Below are 21,232 nucleotides of genomic sequence, written 5' to 3' on the forward strand. Positions count from 1 at the left end.
GCTTCTTTAGCTCAGATCATGCAAAAATACAAACAAAAAAACTATTATTCAGACTGCAGGTCCAGTTAATGCGAATCTCCAGTCCATGTTTATATCCAAATGTAGATTGGCTCTTTTACCAGTAAGACTTCCATTTGTGCATCCACCATATTGGGCATTCAAATTTTTACCTATTCATTTTAATACAAGTGATCCATCTCTGGATAAATAGTCTCTGTTTAGGCCTATATACAATTTTACAACTTAATTTCCATGAAAATTGTATCTTGTAAACCTTAAAATCCTAACAACAATAAAAATGGCAATTTAAAGAACTTTAAAGCACAAAAAATATACAGGTTTTAACACATTAATTATTGTAAGTGCTTTAATAAAATTATAAGCTTCACATTTCTGCATATGGACATTGTCCTTTGTAACCTTGATTTTTATTATTGTTTTTTTAAAGTTGAAATAATTTTTGGTGGTACTCAACATTATGCCACAAATGTTGTGGAATGACTTTAAATTGTACGGAACCCGGAATATTCCTTAGAAAGAAAAAAATGCATTTTGTCTGAACAGCCCCTAAAAAGTCAGTAGGCGATTTAATTCTAAAATGTATATATATATATATATATATATATATATATATTTATAATATAAACTGCCTTGTACTGCCATGCAAGCACTGTAATAAAATTCTAATTCAACGTAAATGCTGAATGCCCCCTCCAAAAAATCCTAAAGACAATGGAAATTGACCTTGAGCCAATGAATCTCATTGCCAAGAGCCAAAACTGCTGCATTAGCTGGTCGCTATCCATGGTGCTGAAAGGAAAAACACCAAACCTTTGGGAACCAAACACTTTTTCTTTTTCTCTTGCACAACATTTAATCTGTAATACGTCAATGTGACTAATTTTGGAGGCAGAGGAGAACAGGAAGGCCCTGCATGCGCCAGGAAATTCATCACGGGTCGCGCACACAAACATGCATGGAGCTCTGAACTGGCACAGCTGTTTTGGTTCACTGGCTGAAATCAGTTTATGGCACTGCCAGGGGAGTAGAAAAGCTGGCATCATCTCAAGTATCACAGCCCTGAGCCTGAAAACGAAATTCTTGTAAGTGATCCCAAGCAGTAAGCCACGGGAGACAGTGCGTAACAGTAATTTTACCACTGGTGGAAAAATTTAAAAATACGATTAAAGCTCATATATTTCAGCAATTCGTCTACCGGGTAATACAGTTCATTGGCCTTTAGGGAGGCTGAACTGACTCTTTACGGTTACCATGCAACGTAGCAACGTGGCGCAATAATATCAAACGTAATTGATGAAAGGTCACAGTTGGGCGTCTATTTTTGGATCTGATTTAAATGCTGGCACTATCTGCATTATATGACTGAATATAACACACGTTTTAAATGCATCAGCATGACTAGAAGGCTTCAACAAAAATCATCTGAAGCTTGCTGATTGTGTTTTTGCGCAACAAGAGTCCTTCAAATGACTTGAACCCATCCACTCTTACAGGTTTCTCTCTATGCTGCCCTCACCTCAACTGAAAACTGTCTCCATCTAGTGGCATCGCCTCTGTGCATGTATCAGTGGTGAAAGTATAAATCGAGTTCCTGAGCTATGGAAATATCCGCAACACTTTCTCTTAGCTTAGGTTACGCACCACAATTCAGCACTGAGTTTCATTGAATGTTTTTTTATTTTATAACAATTCAGAAACAGAGCCACTGAATACCTTTATGCAGTGCGCTATATTTTGGATATCCTTTTCATTTCTATCTTAATAGTCAAATGCAATGAATAAACATTTACGCATAATGTACGTATAGTGTTATACAGCCTGTGTGAATGGTGCACTATGTACCAGTAAAGGCTGTTATAGATTCATATGTGTTAAGCGATGCCCGAAGCACGTGACACGTCTCCAATGCGCCGTGAGCAGAGTGCAACTTGGACTCCACCGCAGACTCACAGATCTCTGTCGGAAGCGGATGAAGCAACTTCCACTGACTCATTTGTTGCTGGTTTACCTAGAACTCGAGCGAACTTTTAGTTTACGCTACAGCTAGGTCCCTGCAAAAGGATTACATTTGGGGGAAGGGGGAAAAAACGGACAGGAGAGTGGTATTTTTCAGCGCTTTGAATAGGCTTCTGAACGCACACTTGCCGGGGTGGTCTTGCTTTCCTGAAAGGACTACTGTAGCAGTTTTCTCCAAGAGCACCAGTGTAAAACACAGAAGCTAGGGCTGATAAAATAGCCTTGGACAAATGCGAAGGACTGTTCTACCTGAATCCATTACCTGACTTCTATACTTGTTGCTTTTGCTCTACACCAGCTACGGAGACGCATTCAGATACTATTGTGTGCTTATTTGTGTTTGAAGACTGTAAAAGCAAAGGAAATCCAAAGTGGACTAACTGGTGATATATATGCACAAAAAAAAAAAAAATCCACTTTTGAATAAACCGTAGGCCTATTTATGAGGAGGTAAGTGAGTTTTTTTTTTTTCCGAGCACTGTAAATTTAAATGCAATGCATCCTGAAGCATTCATGCTTGAATGAGAAGGCGTTCGTTTTACGCATACACACCACCATTCATTTCTGCGCTCAGAATCACTGTAATTCCACCGTGCCGTTTAAATACAGTCACGCTTTGATCAGGAAAAATAAAATGCCTGGTAGCTATCATTATGCAATCTTCTGCTGCATGTGAACAGTAGTCTTCTTTGAACTTTACATCCAGTGGCTACCCATTGTGTCTCTCCAGATGTCCTTCCCTTGCGTGGCGGATCTGTGAGCGCAAAACGGAGCACCGACTCTGCTTCAGTTGCACCGGGTCGCGCACATTGGGTCAGCATGGCAGCTGGAGTCGCAGCGTGGCTACCATTCGCGCGCGCCGCGGCCATAGGATGGATGCCCGTGGCGAGCACGCCGATGCCGCCTCCACCACGGGAAAAAAGGCGAGGTCAGGACGGGTTCATAATCTTGAACGTCAGCGGCACAAAGTTTCAAACTTGGCTGAATACGTTGGAGAGGTACCCCGACACCTTACTGGGAAGCACAGAGCGCGACTTCTTTTACCACGAGGAGACAAACGAGTACTTTTTCGACCGCGACCCGGACATCTTCAGACATATCCTCAACTTTTACCGCACCGGGAAGCTGCACTACCCTCGCCACGAGTGCATCTCCGCGTATGACGAGGAGCTGGCCTTCTTTGGCATCATTCCCGAGATAATTGGTGACTGTTGCTATGAGGAGTACAAAGATCGCAGGAGGGAGAACGCTGAGAGAATTCAAGATGATGAAGAAAACGAAAACAATAAGGATTTGGTGCCGCCGGATATGTCGTTCCGTGAGTCCATGTGGCGCGCTTTTGAGAACCCTCACACGAGCACCATGGCGCTGGTGTTCTATTACGTCACGGGCTTTTTCATTGCCGTCTCCGTTATGGCGAACGTGGTGGAGACGGTCCCATGCGGTAAAGCGCAAGACAGGGTCAAAGAGATCTCGTGCGGGGAGCGCTACGCGCCCGCGTTCTTCTGTTTGGATACGGCCTGCGTCATGATCTTCACAGTCGAGTACCTGCTCCGTCTGATTGCCGCGCCCAGCAGGTACAATTTCGTCAAGAGTGTCATGAGCATCATTGACGTGGTGGCCATCATGCCTTACTACATCGGCCTGGTCATGACGGAAAACGAGGACGTGAGTGGGGCCTTCGTCACCCTCAGGGTCTTCAGGGTCTTTCGAATTTTCAAATTTTCGCGGCACTCTGCGGGACTGCGCATACTCGGGTACACTCTCAAGAGCTGCGCGTCTGAGCTGGGCTTCCTGCTCTTCTCGCTCACCATGGCCATCATCATCTTTGCCACCGTCATGTTCTACGCAGAAAAGGGCTCGTCCGCCAGCAAGTTCACAAGCATACCGGCGGCTTTCTGGTACACCATCGTCACCATGACAACGCTGGGGTGAGTTGATGTTGTTGTTTCACTATGATCCGCAAACATCTGAATTAGATTTTTAATGCGCATGATCTGCTGTCAGCGCTGCTTCAGATTGCTTTAAAGCAGATTATTTTACACCAAAGCATCCCGAAAATAGAGAGCTGAAGGAAACATAAATCAAGAGCAGGGAGAGATCAAGAAAAGTGTATAAATATAAATCAAAGAAATAGACACACAAAAAGTTATCCTAAGTGTATGGTTCCCGTTTGGTTCTTTTTTGGGGGGAACCAACCCCTAACCTTCTTTTAGGGTTGTATGTTTTATATCCATAAACTAACATTCCCCGAACGTTGCAACAGAAAAGGGACTTCTAAAGAACATAGGAACAAATATTAAAACAAGGCATGGCTTAAAGGCCTATTGATGTAATGTTGCAGTTTGGTTGCAGAAAGGTTCCCAGAACTGAAACTTTAAGGGAGCGTTAGGAGAACAATTATGCACAACCTAAAACAAACATTCTATTCCCGTAAAACAAAGCTTTCCTGGCTTTCTGTTCTGGGAACTAAAAACAAACGTTCCCAGAACGTTCTGGGAACCACGAAATTGTCATTTGGCCTCTCATTATCGCCTTAAATTCACATCCACAGACATAATCAAAAAGGCAATTTACATCTTTTACACTGACATCAAGCAGAAGGAACTTTAACAGGTTGTAGTATTTGATTTATATTCAGTCATTGAACACACAGGGAGACAGGGGCAAAAAGGCTGATTCTTGTAACATTAAGCACTGAAGGCAATAACAATAATACACCCCCACTGATGTGTTATTCATTTATTAATCCCTTCACTCAACGCCTCAGCGTGGCGTCTCCGAGCCTCCTATGGTCGCTCTCCATGGTGCTGAAGCTGCCCGCTGCATCTGACGGTCGCCCCGTGGCTGCGCTCTGCACCGCTCTGGAGACGGTCGCGGGGTTGCAGGCGGGTCGACACAGTCCTGAGTCACTCTTTTAGGGATTAATCAAACTGCATGCTTCAATACACTTTGATCGGCGCGCCTTTGAAGTGCGTTACTGTGTGTGTCATAGCGCACATTGCCAGTGACAATCTGACTCCTTTGCCTGGCTGATAGGCTGTACATTACAGATCTGATGTCAATTTGTTTTGGCTTTCGATTTATAATGTTTTTTAGCTTTAAGTTTGGACTAGTTTGACCCAAGTTCACTGTGTGAGTAATGTTCTCCTTGAACCATTAAATGGATAGTTCACCCAATATAAAACTTCTGTCATACTTTACTCACCCTCATGTCATTCCACACCCACATTACTTTCTTCCTTATGTGGGACACAAAAGACAATGTTTTTGTGCAGACTGTCACTATTCACCTTCATTCTGTGGGAAAAAAAAAATATGCAATGAAAGTTAGTGGTGATTGAGGCAGCCAGTCCCTTAAATTTTGAAGGTGAGTAAAAGATGAAAACATTTTCATTTGGTGAACTGTTCCTTTTATATATATATATATATATATATATATATATATATATATATATATATATATATATATATATTACATGTTTGGGCAATGTGGAAAGTGTACAGTACATGCTTGAGATATTTTAGAGTTGCTGTGCTTACTGGGTTGCAGGTTTGAGTCTGACCTGTGCTATGTCCAGATCCCATTCCCCCTCTCTCTCCCTCTACTTTCCTGTCTGGTCTACACTGTCCTGTAAAGAAAGTATGAGGTTTGGAGACAGAAGGAGTAAAAAAAGAGAAAGGGTTTACTATTACGACGTTCTGTTGTGAGCAATTTGTGTCATGCGGATTCTCACCTGACAAATCGGATGACATCAATAAGAAAATGAAATTACGGTCTGACGCTCAGCGCTGTCATAATGGTGGGAGCGGTATGTGTGAGTGAGTGTTAGGGTGAGATGATTACTTGTCGGAGCCAGCTGGTTATGAACTATATCTTCCTAACAGACCTGCAGCTGCAGATGATGTGATGTTTCAGTGATGCAGCCCATATACCCGACTCCTCTCTCTGCAGGCAAGAATGCTGTGCCTCATTTCAGATTTTATTGCTTTGCCTCAGTGAGCCCATCAAGAGGAGTTTGCAGGGTGTGGGGGGCAGGCGCTGCTGCAGAGATCTGACCTGGTAAAGTTAAGTTCACCATTTAATGAGCGAAAACAGAGGCTGAGAAATGAGATATAAGGGTGTGTCTTGACAATGTTTAATCTTTTATTGACTACAATTTGATCTCTATGAAAACATAGATACCACACAGTCTTCCCTCCCTTTTAAAGGAATAGTTTACAACTTGTGTGTTGTACTTTTACTATATAAAATAAGTGGCCAGGATGCATCCATCTTTTATATTCCATGGAAGAAAAGAAGTCATCCAGGTTTTGAATGACATGGTTGAGTAAATGATGACAGAATTTTAATTTTTGGCTGAATTATTCCTTGAAGAGGCAGTGTAGTAATGAGAATCTTTTCCTCTTTTAGTGTTTACATCTCATCTTCTCATTGCACTTTGAGTTAATCCATCACTCTGTGTTATGTCTGAATTCTCATTTCCTTCCCAACTCTCTTTAAAAACACACACGTCCTTTCGCAGGGCTGAAGTGAGTGTCCAGTCCAGACATTGCTAAAGGACTTTACCTGCTCTGACTGAATGTAGCCTGGCTCTCTAAATGTGTGCATTACTTTTTAATGCTTCATTTCCTACACTGGAGGAGGTGGATGACATGGATGGATCTGTGGCTTGGAGAGCAAGTGGAGGGATTTCAATGAGGTGGCTGCTATAGATTATGTGAAACAGGTTTTGAGTTTTACTTTTAATGAAGCCCCATGATCCAAAGTGCAATTGAAGTTTAAGAATGTTTCAAATATCAGTGCGGATTCACTGAGATAAAAGCCAACATTAAAGCAGCGAGAAAGTCACGGTTGCTACTAGATTATATTCAGCCCTCTGGCACCTTCAGTCTGTCCGCATGAGAGAATGATTGAGTATTTTAATTACTCGTAAAGATAGCCTCAATCTCGCTCAGCTCTACGTAAGATACCTGAGTGTCTTAAACGGCTTTAGCCCTGCACAAAATCCCAAAGTTATGGATATACACACCAGGGTCTGATATTGTTGTAAGTCTCACTTTGATCTAGATGAAGTGGGTTCTTTTATCTCTTGCTGAGCTTAAAGTATGCAACAAGCTTTACTCCATGTGCGTGAGATAACCAGTGCTCTGTTTTGCCAGGTATCTCCCATTTGGAATAAGATTGTGATGGCAAGAGCAGGCAAGTGATGTTCTATTAATCCTGACTCAGAACAGCTATAGATATTTACTCCACAATATGTCACAATGCTCACCGGAGTATTGAAACAGAAGTGCGTAATACCCCAAGTTCTGAACTCATCTGGCAAAGCGATTGAACTGATTTCAGAGATAAACTTGAATTGCTTGCATTCTTTTTTGTTAAGGGAATCATATCACAATTTTCATTTTCCTCTGAGTGCAGTCACCTAATATAACATATGGCTATAAAATGTACAAGATTTCACAATGTACACAATTCCACCGGCAATGTTCATATACTGTACTGTATAATTTTAATTTATATACTAATAACTGTAATATTACTTGAGTAATGGAGTAAAGTCTTCTTTGACAGAGATCAAGAAGTCCCATATATAAAGTATATATATACCTGTATACAGTGTATGTGGACAGTCATGTGTTCATGCATATATCTATTGTATGTGACTTTGCAAAGTTGCAGGCCAACTCCGTTTCAATAAATGTTTTGTTTTTTCAACAGAATAGAAAGTTTTAAATTCTGAAAGGGATAGTGTGTTTTTATTGTGCATGAAGATCTTTTACCGTAGAAGATCAAGAACAATTGTATTCCATATGCTATTACCCATTCAAAACTTGTTTATATACTGTCATTTGCAACAAGTATGCAATCCGGTGTTGATGTTCAGACTTTGCAGAGTTCCTGAATGGGTATATGAAAAGGGGAGGGAAGGAGAGGATTGGGATGTGACTTTGGTTAACAGCACAAATGGCCTTCGCTTCACTGGCACCTACTGCCTCTTTAATGGAATCATTTTCTGGCATAGGCTGATTCTGCCCGGCCCAATTAAATCAGCAGCATTTTAATTGGCTTATGCACTGTCAAACGGGATCTATTAAGTGTGCAGCTGTCAGAACTGAAGACATGCAGATATGGGAAAGAGAGAGAGTGAGAGGTTAAGGGGGGTAAATTCATCAGTATTAACACCCTTGGGTACAATGAGAATGTTTTGTAAATGAAATGCCCTGTGATCCTCTACATTACCCATAATTCTTTTCACTGAAATGCACTTAAACATGTTCACTTCTTTCTTTTCTGCCCATCCTCCAATCCCTTTTCTGCCTCTTTAGCTGCTCCTCCTCTCCTGTGGTGTTATGAAGGCACATAAAGAGATCTTCCAAGAGATGGTAAAGAGATTTATGGAGTAACATGTTCACTCTATTAAAGTCCCCTCTCATCAGGTCACTTAAGGCCAAAGGCTTCAGAGCCTGCAAGCTACATCTCCCTTCCCCAGGATACATTTACCTTGGGGATTTGGCAGATTAATCTACGAAATTCATTGTGGCCACAGTAGGTTAAGCAATGGACTTAATTTACTCTAAGGGGACAGGATCACAAGTTCAACATGTATTTGAAGAGGCTTTGGTGTGCTTTTCAATGGACTGAACTATCTAGAGGTTGCTTCCTGGGAGGTCATGAAGACAGGGTTGTGTTGAGGTTAGTCTACAGTATGAGATGTGAAATGAACTCATTATTGCATTTCTAAAAGTGTACCGGTGTAAGGTTACCCTCATTAGCACACCCTGAACTGGTATTGCACTGTAAGAGCATGGCCCTGGAGAAATGCAATGATGCAGGTTTATTATTGATGATACTGATCCTCTCATGTGTGTCCATCTAAACACTACTGAGAGACTAAGTCCCACAACCAAATGCTGCTCGAAGCCCTTATGGTCCTCAGAGGAGTCTAGACTTTGATGATGTAATGCTGCATAGACGTTCTGGTAGACGTCCACTGTGTAATTTGCTCGGCCAAAAGGCGCATTGAGGGCACATAGCAATTATCTGAAATTGGACACCCTTTGATCTTGTGGACTTCACGGACATGGACTCGGATGACCCACACATGTAGAAAACTACGCTGCATGTGGACAGTCTGAGCATTGTGTGCTGATGACAAAATTTGTATCATGCACATTGTGTATGTACTTGGGACCAGGGGCGCATTAATGCATGGGCTTACACGGGCTGAAGCCCAAAGGCCCACAACTCCCATGGGGCCCAGCTCATGGTGTCCATCACCCCATTTTCCACTATCCATTTTTCCCTAGGAACTCGTCTAAACACTTTCAACAGGAGACACATTTGTTGACACGGAGATGGTGAGCAACCATGAAAGGTGTCCGTGTAGCGCATGTTCATCGCACAGCAGTTTATTTTAACATATTTTAACTTCTATCAGGAAGACTCGCAGACATGAGTGATATTTAAGATGACATTTATTTGATGAATACAAAACAGAAAAGTAATGTCTCTCTTGGCATAGACCCCGTCTGGCAGTCCGAAGAAGTTGGCTCGGAACCGTCATATCCTGCCGGAGATAGGAGGCAGGGGCGAGGAGCCTACCCCCATGCATTACAGGACTCAACTGGTGGTAGTGGGGTGGTGGAGGTTGCCGTGTTAGCACACTGAAACAGTAATGTGATAGATTGTGAGCAGACTTATAAAGCAATGGCTTACATGTGATTGGCTAGGAATTACCCAGCTAATGGTGCGATGATGTACAGCTGCTAATCTTCCCGCTAGAACAACGCTATGCTTACATTTCCATTGAAAATGCCTCACTGTAAGCTCAATTTTTTTCTATTTACTAAAGAAAATTGAGCCTGTAATATGTAATATGTAATATTTTTTTCATACAGTGAAAGTGAATGTGAATGGTCATTCTGCATAACCTTTTTTGGTCCACGGAAGAAAACAAGTTAGTCATATAGGTTTGGAACAACATGAGGGTGAGTAAATTACAACAGATTTGTCATGTTTGGTTGACGTACTGTATCCTTTTAATGCCTCTTTTTACCTACAAGTCAATTTGTGGTGCCGATTACACCCTTTAAGAGCCACAATCTGAGGAATCACGGTTTGAGGTTGTGCTTTTGACCACAACGAACCTCCTTGTCATTGTTTGCACACAATGTCCCTCAGAGGTCAGATTTATGATTGCCACATGCCACCTAAGCGATCACCAAAATGTGTGGGTTTTTTAGTTTGTTTTTCTTAAACAGACAGACATGACAGGTTTCATAGCACAAAAAAAGAGCATGAATACTGAGAAGCTGCATTTAAAAGATTTACACTACAACAGGGAAGTAAAGAGCCCAGAATGTGGTAATTAAAGGCTCTTTGTCATGTGGAATAACCCCTGTGGTTTTCGCTAACACTATTTATCCATCCATTTCATACTCGCACTATTACTCCACACCGAGAGGCTAATTGGACTAGCATCTCTCTCATTCCCTCTGTCTGTGTATTCTTCCTTCCCTACCATCCTTTTTTCTCCCTTATTGCGCATTCTTTCCTTTTACTTAAGTCATCTTCCCCACCCCCTCTTTTACTCTGCGGTTTGGAGGGAAGAGTTTTGTTAAGTTTTTTTTTCCTTTTCATTTTGGTTCTTTAATTACTTTCTTACCAGGCCTGTCTAGAAAAAACAAAATAAAAAAACAAACAAACAGGGTAAGCAGTAATGGTAGTGGTATTTGAAGCGCTTTAAACACATGCAAATTTCTCTGCACACTTCAAAATATTCTAAATTAAAATACCCCCCATGTTCACAAGGATTACCTTCAGATACGTCAGAACTACAGAAGTTATGGCTCTGAGAAAGAGTGAAATTTGAAACTTCAAAAGAATAGATTTTGTGCCCCTAGTTATTCGTTTTGAGATCCAGGATTGTGATGCTGGGATGAAATCAAGTCCTAATTTAGACAAATTCACTTCCAGATTCTCACACTGAAGCCACATCCACACTTATCTGTTTAAAAACAGATTTCCTAACGTCATCATTTTCTATATATGTTCATGGAGAGCATTTTCGAAATCATATGGATGAGAGGTGTAAACATATAGCGAAATCAATGAGCGTTGAAATGACAATGGATTGGTGTGAACATCAACAGCAAGACAAAAACAAAACTGTTGGCCTTAATCATGAAACACGAGTGGAACGAATTTCTGTGTAAATTGTTCGTAAAACCATTCTTACATGAATTGTCACAGTCAATTCAAAGGGGCAATTTACATAAGAATGGATTCATGAAAGATTTACACTGAAATTACTTCTGCTCATATTTCATGAATAAGGGGCTCTGAGAGTCTTTAAATATGTGCTGGGTGACAAGCTTTTGTATGGCAGTACACTTGGCTTAAACGTGCAGGTGAGGTATTTAAACTACAGATTTACTTGGGAAAGAACTGCGATTTCCATTTATCAGTGTCTGAATTCAGCCAATCCAGGATGCAAATCTTAATCCACTGACCATTCTGCTGCCCAGAGTAATTTCTTAAATGTGCATTTTAAAGCTCTTGTGGGATGCACACACTCCCACATTTGCACGTAAAACCTCGTTTTTAATAATCTGTCAATCAGAACCACAAACTTTGGATTCTTTTCTTCTCACCACCAATTTCGTTCTTTCTCTCTCTGTCTTTCTGTGATTCATAAACTATCTTCTCCAGGTCGTGACTGATTTGATTACTGCGTAATTAGGATAATTAGTGAACTGCTTGTTTTTTTCCATTATTCTTTGTGTGGGTGTTGGTCTTTCTTGTGCAGTGTTCTGTTTTGCACTAGACTAATTTAAATCATGCACTCATATGCATTGCTCTTTCTTTTTCTCTCTTTCTTTCTTTCTTTCTTTCTTTGCTCACTCTTACCCCTCCCGTAATTATTTTTAATAACGTAATTTATAAATGAATGAGGACACCTTGACAATCATTGGATGAACCTGAGACAGTGTGTGTGTGTGTGTGTGTGTGTGTGTGTGTGTGTGTGTGTGTGTGTGTTTGTGTGTGTGTTTTGGGTGGCAATAATAATGAGTTGGCTGAAATTCAAAAGGGAACTGGAGTGTTTTGTTAAAGTCTGCTAATACCGTACGAGAAATGGCAAAAATAGACTGAAGTGTGGTGGTGAATATAGATTTCAGCTTTCATATGGAGATCTCCTGTGAAAGACAGAGCAAGACAGACATCTCTTCATTACAGCAACTTTGAATGGTTCTTAAATGGATAGTTCACCCATGAAGGACATTTTATTAATTAGTTTTCACTCTTATGCCATTCCAAACCCTTATCCTGTTTATCTATTTATTTTATTTATTTATTCTTTTTCTGTGGAGCTCCAAAAAGGACAACAAAAAAAGGCACCATAGAAGTATTGGAAGATATATAAGACTTTGTGTGAGCAACAGACCAAAATTTAAGCCATTATTCACTGATAATCTAGTTCACGTCTAACCCATCTTTGTGTACTTTGTGTAAATATTCAAATTTGGTGCGTTAAAGTCTTTGACATCAAAATGGCATTGAGTCTCGCATGTGTAGGGACCAAATATGCCACTTGTGATTCTTGATGCAAATGTGGGCTAGACAAAAGCTTTGGCTAAGAAGATTGTCAGTAAATAACAAATAAAATTTTGGTTGTATGAAGTACTTGTATGTTTTTATCCAAAGCAACTTACAGTGCACTTATTACAGGGACAATCCCCCTGGAGCAACCTGGAGTTAAGTGCCTTGCTCAAGGACACAATGGTGGTGGCTGTGGGGTTTGAACCAGTGTCCTTCTGATTAACAGTTTACCAGTTATGTGCTTAGACCACTACACCATCACCATTTATCCTTTTAAAGAGAACTAGGGAGACACCCGTCAGTCTGGAGTTGGCTTTTTGTCAGTGAATATTGAGTAAGTCTCACTAGCTATAGTAGAGATGACCTGCAAACAGTGATCTGAGATCAGCATTGAGTGGCTCACAGCCACACTCACACAGCATGCAGAATGACTGGAGAAAGTCAAAGTGAGAATCAATGAGCCTGCAGTACCCTGCACCTGTGTGTATGTGTGTGTTTGTTTCACACTCCATTTAGACCGTTTAACTTGACCCATTTTCACCATTTCTTTTTTCTTTTTTTTTTCGCAAAGCCACAGATGTTCATTTAATGACCTTGTAGGTTGGCACTAAAAAGGGAGTTAATAAATAATGATGTTAAAAACTATATTCCTGTTTGACCATGCATCTTACATACCCATGCATTATTAACATGCATAACTGTATTTTGCTAAGGCAGGCATCACTTACTACTACACACATGTAATCAAATTGTGTGGTTTGAGGAGAGGGGTGCTATTACTTTTCTAAATGATTAGTATAACGGGATTAATGGATAGTAGGAGGCGAGAACCGGCTTGATAATATAAATAACATTTAATGACAAACGACCCAAAATACACAAACACACACATATGATGGACATCTGCCTGTAAACGCTCTGTCGCACCACCGTCTGCAGTCTCCATTTATCCCTCTTGATTAGCCTGATAAGTGCCGGGTGTGTATAATCACGACCCGGCCCCGACCACTGTCCTTTCTCGGGGAAAAGAAGGGGACTCCCCCGCCCCTGGCAGTGGTACTCCTGCTCCAGGCTGTCGGCCGGGAGCCCCTCCCCGCTCGCGGTTGGCAGTCCTCTCTTAACCCCACCACGTTTAGCGGCTGGTAGGGGTCTCCCCCCGCCCCTGGCAGCGGCCCTGACCGGTGGGCCAGGAGCCCCTTCCCCCCTCACGGTCGGTGGCCGTTCCTCCGCTTCCAGACGGCTGGGCTCCTCTGTCCCCCGGCAGATGGCTGTGGCTGCTCCGTTGGGGTGGATGGTAGTGGCGAGAACTGCACTACAGGTATCACTCCTCCTTCCCAGATTTCGCCACCAGTGTAATAAGGGAACAAGGAAAGGAGGAGGCGAGAACCGGCTTGAAAATATAAATAATATTTTAATAAGGAACTTAAACACACACATATGACAGACAGCTGCCCGTAAATGCTCTCTCTCTCTCTGTCGCACCACCATCCGCAGGCCTTTATCCCTTTCGGAGGCTTGATTAGCCTAATAAGGGGCCGGGTGTGTAGAATCACGACCCGGCCCCGTCCTCCACCGTGTCACATTTAGACTTCCCATTATACCCATAGACTTAGATATAGGGACCAGAAAAGCATAGATACATGGATGTGAGCTCTTTTGACTTGGGTCAGTAATCAACTTCCTAGTAACCACACAGAATACATTAGCAAAACATTTATTTTTACAGACCTTTTAATAATGACTTGATCTTTTTGTATAAGTCATGCAAATGTACAGTTGAAATAGCATAAATGCTGCTTGTCTGCATGGGTTTGTGTTACAGTTTGTTCGTTGTGTTGTCAAGTTGTTCTGAAAAAGGGAAACTCTTTCAGAATTTTCTGTAGATGCAGTCGGTCCAGATCACTTGCGTTCACTTTTGACTGTCAGTGTGAATAAAGCAGGCTGGCTGGGTGACCGCTTGTGATTTGGACTCAAATGGAGTGAGCACTGCAAGTCAGGCATAAAAATGCTGGACTCTACTTCTTTCTCACACAGATAAGCACTAATTCTATGGTTTGAATACAAGCACTTTAAAAGGTCATTACACATCATATGGCGCATCTGTCTCCATTTTTCTTTTTGATCTCTTTTCTATATTTTTCTAAATTTGTTCCTTTGTGTTTGCTTTGCTTTATTTAAAGTCATCATGAAACTCTACACTCATAATCTGGTGAAACAAGAACTGTTGTGTGGGTCTTGGTTTTATCAATTGGGAATTATTTGGATTGTTGTGGTCTCTATTAGACAAAGGGAAGAGTTGAAAAATAAGAGAGCTTAGTGACATCAGCTAAAAAGTAAAGTCATGTAAGAGCACTAGGTTAAAAGTTCTTTAGCTGAAATCGGCCTGTGCCCCCCAGTGGCCAGAGCTGGAAGTGTGTGAGCTCTAGTCTCGGAGTGAAATGTCCACAGAGTGGCTCCTAAAGCGAGCTGTAAAGCGTGTTGTTTTTGGTTGTAAATTATGTAAAACACTCAACGGGAATGCATATTCTATTAACTCTTCCCTTTCCCTTTCCCAAACCCCAACCCTTATTCTCAGCCCCCAAATCCAAACCCCTAAACCCCTAACCTGTGCATCCGAGTGTGCTACCGCAACGTGCTATTAGTCACATCACAGGAAAAGGTAAACATATTTCAATTGATGCAAAGATCTCTGTTGGGAGATGTCGCTTGTCAATAATTCAAAGGGGAATCGATTTAAAGGTACCGGAACATTTGGTAGTTCGAGTTGTTGAGTTCCTGTTTGATCAAACTGGAATGGTTGAAGACCATAAAAAAATATTAAAGCTGAAGTATGTAATTTCTGCATCAAAACAGCTTTCAAAATACACTCATTGTTTTCTGTTGTTCAAACAGTCAGATAGTTCTACCTCAACTCATGCCATTGGTTGATTCACCTTGTGTCCTTGCAGCTTGCTATAAAAAAACATTTACATTTTTCAATAAAATTAATCTCTGAGTGACATAATTATAGTTTTCTCTGCATATTAAGCAGAGGAAATATTAAGGAAATATTTTAACACTGAAAAAGTTACATATGTATTAACTGGCAGACCCACCTGAGGGATGGAGTTCACCCATGAACTATAAAGGGTTAACCATGGTAATTCAGTAGAACTATCAACTAAAACCAGAATAGTTAGTTTATTATTTAAGACTCAGTTTCCTTACCTTAAGACTAAATTTAAACTTGTAAAACCCCTACAGGAATAGTTCTCAGGTAACTGGATTCAGAGAAACTCAAGCTCTGCTGGTAAACTAACAGGGGTCATTAGATTACAGATCAATGTCCTGGACCTTAAACACACCCTTTGTCCTCTGTGACATGTACTGTAACAGGAACACATATCATACATGTAGATAATTTTTTCTTAATCTGAACAAATAGATATGGGCTGTAAGCATTACATTTGACGATTTTCATGTTTATGTTAGGACCCCATTTCCGAAAAAGTTGGGACAGTATGAAAAATGCTAATAAAAACAAAATGGAGTGATTTGTAAATTATATTCACACTTTACTATATTGAAAGCACTACAACTGCACGTTATATGATGTTTTTCCTTGTGAATTTCATCGTTTTTTTTTAATGTACAGTGATTTCAAATCAGATAACATGGTGATGTTACACAGCCGTAACCACTCTACTGATCCAACTTTTTTGGAGCGTGTTGCAGTCATCTGATTTGAAATGATTGTACATTTTCAAAAAACAATTAAATTCACAAGGAACAACATCATAATGTGTAGTTGTAGTGCTTTCAATATAGTAAAGGGTGAATATAATTTACAAATCACTCCTTTTTGTTTTTATTATCATACTGCCCCAACTTTTTCGGAATTGGGGTTGTAGATCATAGATGGATTATGGTGCAATCCAAAGAAAATACGAAAAGTAATAAAAAGAAAAAAATAGAGCATTTATTCACCTATAACTTGTTGATTAATTATGGTTCTAAAGAACCAATGAGAGACTTTAAATAATTATTATTAAATGTGAGTAAAACCACAAAATATAATCTCACCCTTCCTCAAGTAGCAAAAACCATTTGCCACAGTATGTCAGGTATTTTTTGAAATATTTTGTAAGTATGACAACATTATATCGCTTGTGGAATTGCTTTTTTAAGTCTTATTGAATGGTGTCTGTAATTTATTTAGTGGTGGAAAAATCCATTAGAAAACACTGTCACTTGAAAATCAAAGCTAAAATGTAATCGTGTTTTTGGTGTGGACTGATACATTACTGAGAAAGCTGCTTCTTGTAGCAGCCATGGATACAGGTCATTGCATTAGACACTCCTGCTATCTGTACCATGAGGCCTTATCAGTGTCCTGTACCCCTATAGTGCCATCATTCTAGAGAAGGAATACCAGTGAAGATGGACAGCAGAGGTCGAATTGGACAGAAGGATGGTAACAGGAGTGCGACAGAGAGAGAGAGAGGGGGTGTCGTTTAGAGTTTTGTATGTCACCATGACATTTCATTGGAAAACAGAATCCATTTGCCATTGACTGTCCTTTCTAGTTCTGTCTTTTCCCTCGACAGACCGTAATCACACAATTCACGCAGACCTCTGATGCTGTGTCCCAATGTACACACCTGCACTTACAGGATATATTCGGTAATGAACTGCCAGTCACTGAGTGAGAGAGTGCTGGGCAGTCAACATATAGACATGGACGTCAAGAGTGGTAAAGCAGCAGTGAAACGCTGAATTAACTGACATGAATACAAAGGTTGCAGAATTTGAATTAAATATGAATTGAGGTAGCCTACTTGGTGCAAATGTTTTATTAGAATTTTAATTTCAAATGAAAATCAAAGAGATTGTGGTTGCCATTCTGCCTAACATCTTTTGTGTTCCATGGGAAGTCATATGGGTTTGGGATGACCTGAGTGGTGAGTAAACGATAACAGGATGTCTTTTTTGGGCAAACTAACCCTTTTAATTTCTGAATTTTGCCCAACACTGATGTAAATGCACACACAAACTGCTCAGCATTCCCTGCGGGCTGAAGAGTTTTCTAAAGAGGCAAGAAGAGGTTGTTTAGGTTGAGCTCTTTAATCTGAGCTAGGTCAGAAAAAGTGAGAGAGAAAGAGAGAGTGAGACGGAAGTGTGGAGTGTTGAGGTGGGCTCCAGTGGTGGCCTCATGTTTTAAACATCGCTGCCATTCACCTCACTGCCTGACATTCAGCAAACTCTCCGTCTGTTTGGCCTTGATAGTGTCTCCCGCCAGGAAGATCGCTCCTGTAACCTAATTATAATACACAGACATGCACACATGCTCAAATCACCTTCAGAGGATTTTTTCAAACATTCACACACACACATACTCTGTTCTATTTGATTCAGCCTCACAATGATTTTGCTGTGATCCGAGGTGTAATGGTAAAGTACATTTTAAGAAAGAATGGTAAATAAATAGGTATAAATTGTACCTGTATAAATTGTATACATTTGTAATTGTGGACAATCACAGACATTTTTAGTCACATAGCACACAATTTGGTGGCATATGCAAATTATTTACTCACAGTGTAGAGGGTTGCTGTATTAACATGATCACACGGGAAGTCAGTATGTAGATTCCGAGAGTCCTGGTACCCTTGGATCGGCCACATTAATCTGACTCACCGACAAGTGGCATGATCTAACTGATAGTTTTGCGTCGGCTCAAGTGTGTACTGTATACCTTTTCTTTGGGAGACCCCAGTTCAGATCCCACATTGAAACCAGGAAGTAATCTCTTTCACATAATCGGTGACAAGCGTGATTCGGGGGTTGTATTTTTCCCTCTAACATTACATTTTTACTCCACTGATGTTTAGGTTTAGGGTTGGTGGGTACAGTTTATAACATTTGCATTCCTTTTTGATGATTTACAGCCTGTATAGCTGAAAACAATTAGCTTCACAACTTGCTTTTGGTGCCCCTCCATGCAAATGTTGTCTGTAAAATGGAGCTCAAGCATATCCATATGCCCAACAACACTTACTGCTTTGGCACCTGGGAGCAGTGTTTCACATTTCGTCAAGCACGGACCAATTTTACCTAAAGAAATGTCAACCTACTGTTTCCAGTAGTAATGTGAGTTCTGTCTGGTTGTATGAAGTAAAATATAAATCTTGTAATTTTAAGAATCAATATATGGATCATAAAAAATAAAAAAAAAAGACTGTGATTAATCGTAAAACAAACATTTTATCCAGCCCCATTGACTATATGTTTCTATATCGATATCCGGGTTGCGATAAAGAAATATTGCAATTCTTTGTTTAGTGTATTGTGAATAAAATTTGTGATGTGTCATCTTTTACTCGCTTGTTTTCATTCATCTAAATTGGACTTTGTTGCTTTACAAAACAAGTTCTAAACTTCATCATTGAACCAGAAGTAACTCTGGATGGATGCATCAGCATCAGTATAAACAATGTGAAGGGAATAGCGCACTTTGGTTCCATTGTGTTTATCATTACTAAAAAAACATTTGCAGTGCTTACTGGACAAAGTCTCTATGATATTCTGGTCCCTAAATATGGCTCGGGTCAATGGGATTTTTGTTTGCTAATTTTTTGTCAGTGAAAATCGTGAGTCCGATCGCTTTAATAAGGAAAAGAATACCTCAACAAACCACATGATTGTAGGTATCATTCATGCCTTTAGCATGAGTTATGCATTGTTTAACACTAAATATGACACAATAGTAGTAGAAATGCTTATCTTAGCACAATTATTCTACAGTATGTGTGTGTGGTAATCATCCGCATACTTCACTGTGTAATTCAAATGGTGGTCCTCACTTTGATGCCTTCACTGAGCAAAATCTCTGGTTTGGTTTATGCTTCATTTACAAGTGCATCAGTCTTCAAAATAAATTATATTCTGCCTGAGGTGCAGGAATTGTGTCGCTTGAATTGAAATGGTGGAATTTACTTACAAATTTGTGGCTAATGCATTTCACTCTGTTGCTGTGTGGGTAACTAAATGGTAAAGGTTGAGGTATTTGCTGATCTTGATGCATCACAGAAAAAAAAAATATTATATAGTAAATATATATATATATATATAGAGAGAGAGAGAGAGAGAGAGAGAAAGAAAGAAAGAAAGAAAGAAAGAAAGAAAGAAAGAAAGAAAGAAAGAAAGAAAGAAAGAGAGAGAACCCTGCTGTGATTTGAGAGAACAGTATGTGTCTTTGATGCTCTCACTGGGTGTCCATTCAACCATTTGGGGAAACCAGTCACATCTGACCATTTCGTATTTTAACTAACGGCCTGTATTTTCAAAGCTCTGCTATCATCCACAGTGTTTAACCTTTTAAAGACTTTGTGATCCCAAGAGTGAATAAACCATTATAACTCAGGACTGTTCTGTCCCAACGACTGCCATTCACAAATCAGTAAGGACTACAGGGTGTATGTTATGCCACATAATTTATATTCATGAGCCTGATAAGTTTTATAATATGCCCCTCACACATGTCAGATCATTCCCATGCCCATGCAGGCCCCTATATTCCTCAAGGATATTGTTCTTTTACAGCTCATTTACCACAGATTGATGCCCAAATAGGTTTATTCACAGTCAGCAAGAATTGCGACTCACTTGTATTTCAGATATTGATTGGTTACTACACTACCACACCAAGTATATTCTGATTGGCTTGAACTGAGTGATTGTAGCTTGCTATTGGCTGAAACTGAAAATGTAGGTGCTGGGTTTTGTGCTGTTGTGTATATGTGCATGTAGGTATCTCTATGAAAGCCTTTTTGATGCCTTATAGCCCAACACAGCACCATTGTGACAACTCAGCCAAAACCGACTCAAAACAATTTAGCTGAATCCTTGATACGCCTTTTAGATACAAGAATAAAATAATAGCAAGACTGCCAAGGATCATTGATCCGTGGCCAGCTGTGAATATCAATGAAGAACCATTACACCAAGATAAATACGTTTTGAGACTGTTGAGGCTTCCCTCTCTCACACATACATGCATTCCAGCTTTTAGATCAAAAACCAGCAGACAGAATCTCAGGGTGACAAGAAAGCGCCCACGTGAAACAGGAGGAAATCTAAGCACCACAGTGCCTGGAAATCAGCAGGAAAAAATAGCTTTTGATGACACATTGAATGCAGTTTTCTGTGTTGACATAAAGATGAAAACAATAGGTGTAATTTGAATTTGAACATTTACACATTCAGCCGACACTTTTACCCAAAGCAACAGTGCATTAAGGTATACATTTTATCAGTATGTGAATCAAACCCATGACATTGTCATTGCTAGTGCTATGCTCTACCAGTTGAGCTATAGCAACAATCAAATTGGTTCCACAGTATTACACATGTGTCTGTATCAGGCTTGAATTAGAAACATTTTTGGTGGCCATTTATTTAGTGTCCTGGATCTGATTCAAATTGAAATGGAAAAATACACGGTTTAAACATTTGGACAGAGATTGAATATAGACATTTTTAGACTCTGCTGATGTGGATTTGATTGTGTGGTTACAGATGCATGCCAATTAAAGGATCACAATTCATTTG

At 40.2% G+C, this 21,232-nt stretch overlaps 1 protein-coding gene across 1 annotated transcript in view; it reads left to right on the plus strand.

Moving 5' to 3' along the window:
- The first annotated feature begins 1,895 nt into the window (after nucleotides 1–1,895).
- LOC127638680 (potassium voltage-gated channel subfamily D member 2-like) overlaps nucleotides 1,896–21,232 on the plus strand; it is a 165,074-nt gene continuing 145,737 nt past the window's right edge. Inside the window, exons 1-2 of the mRNA XM_052120314.1 lie at nucleotides 1,896–2,487; nucleotides 2,768–3,968. Of these exons, the coding sequence (XP_051976274.1) occupies nucleotides 2,857–3,968 (1,112 nt within the window). The 5' untranslated portion in view covers nucleotides 1,896–2,487; nucleotides 2,768–2,856. The remainder of the gene's footprint in view (nucleotides 2,488–2,767; nucleotides 3,969–21,232) is intronic.

This window comes from Xyrauchen texanus, chromosome 47, assembly GCF_025860055.1.
Source record: "Xyrauchen texanus isolate HMW12.3.18 chromosome 47, RBS_HiC_50CHRs, whole genome shotgun sequence".
Lineage (NCBI taxonomy): Eukaryota > Metazoa > Chordata > Actinopteri > Cypriniformes > Catostomidae > Xyrauchen > Xyrauchen texanus.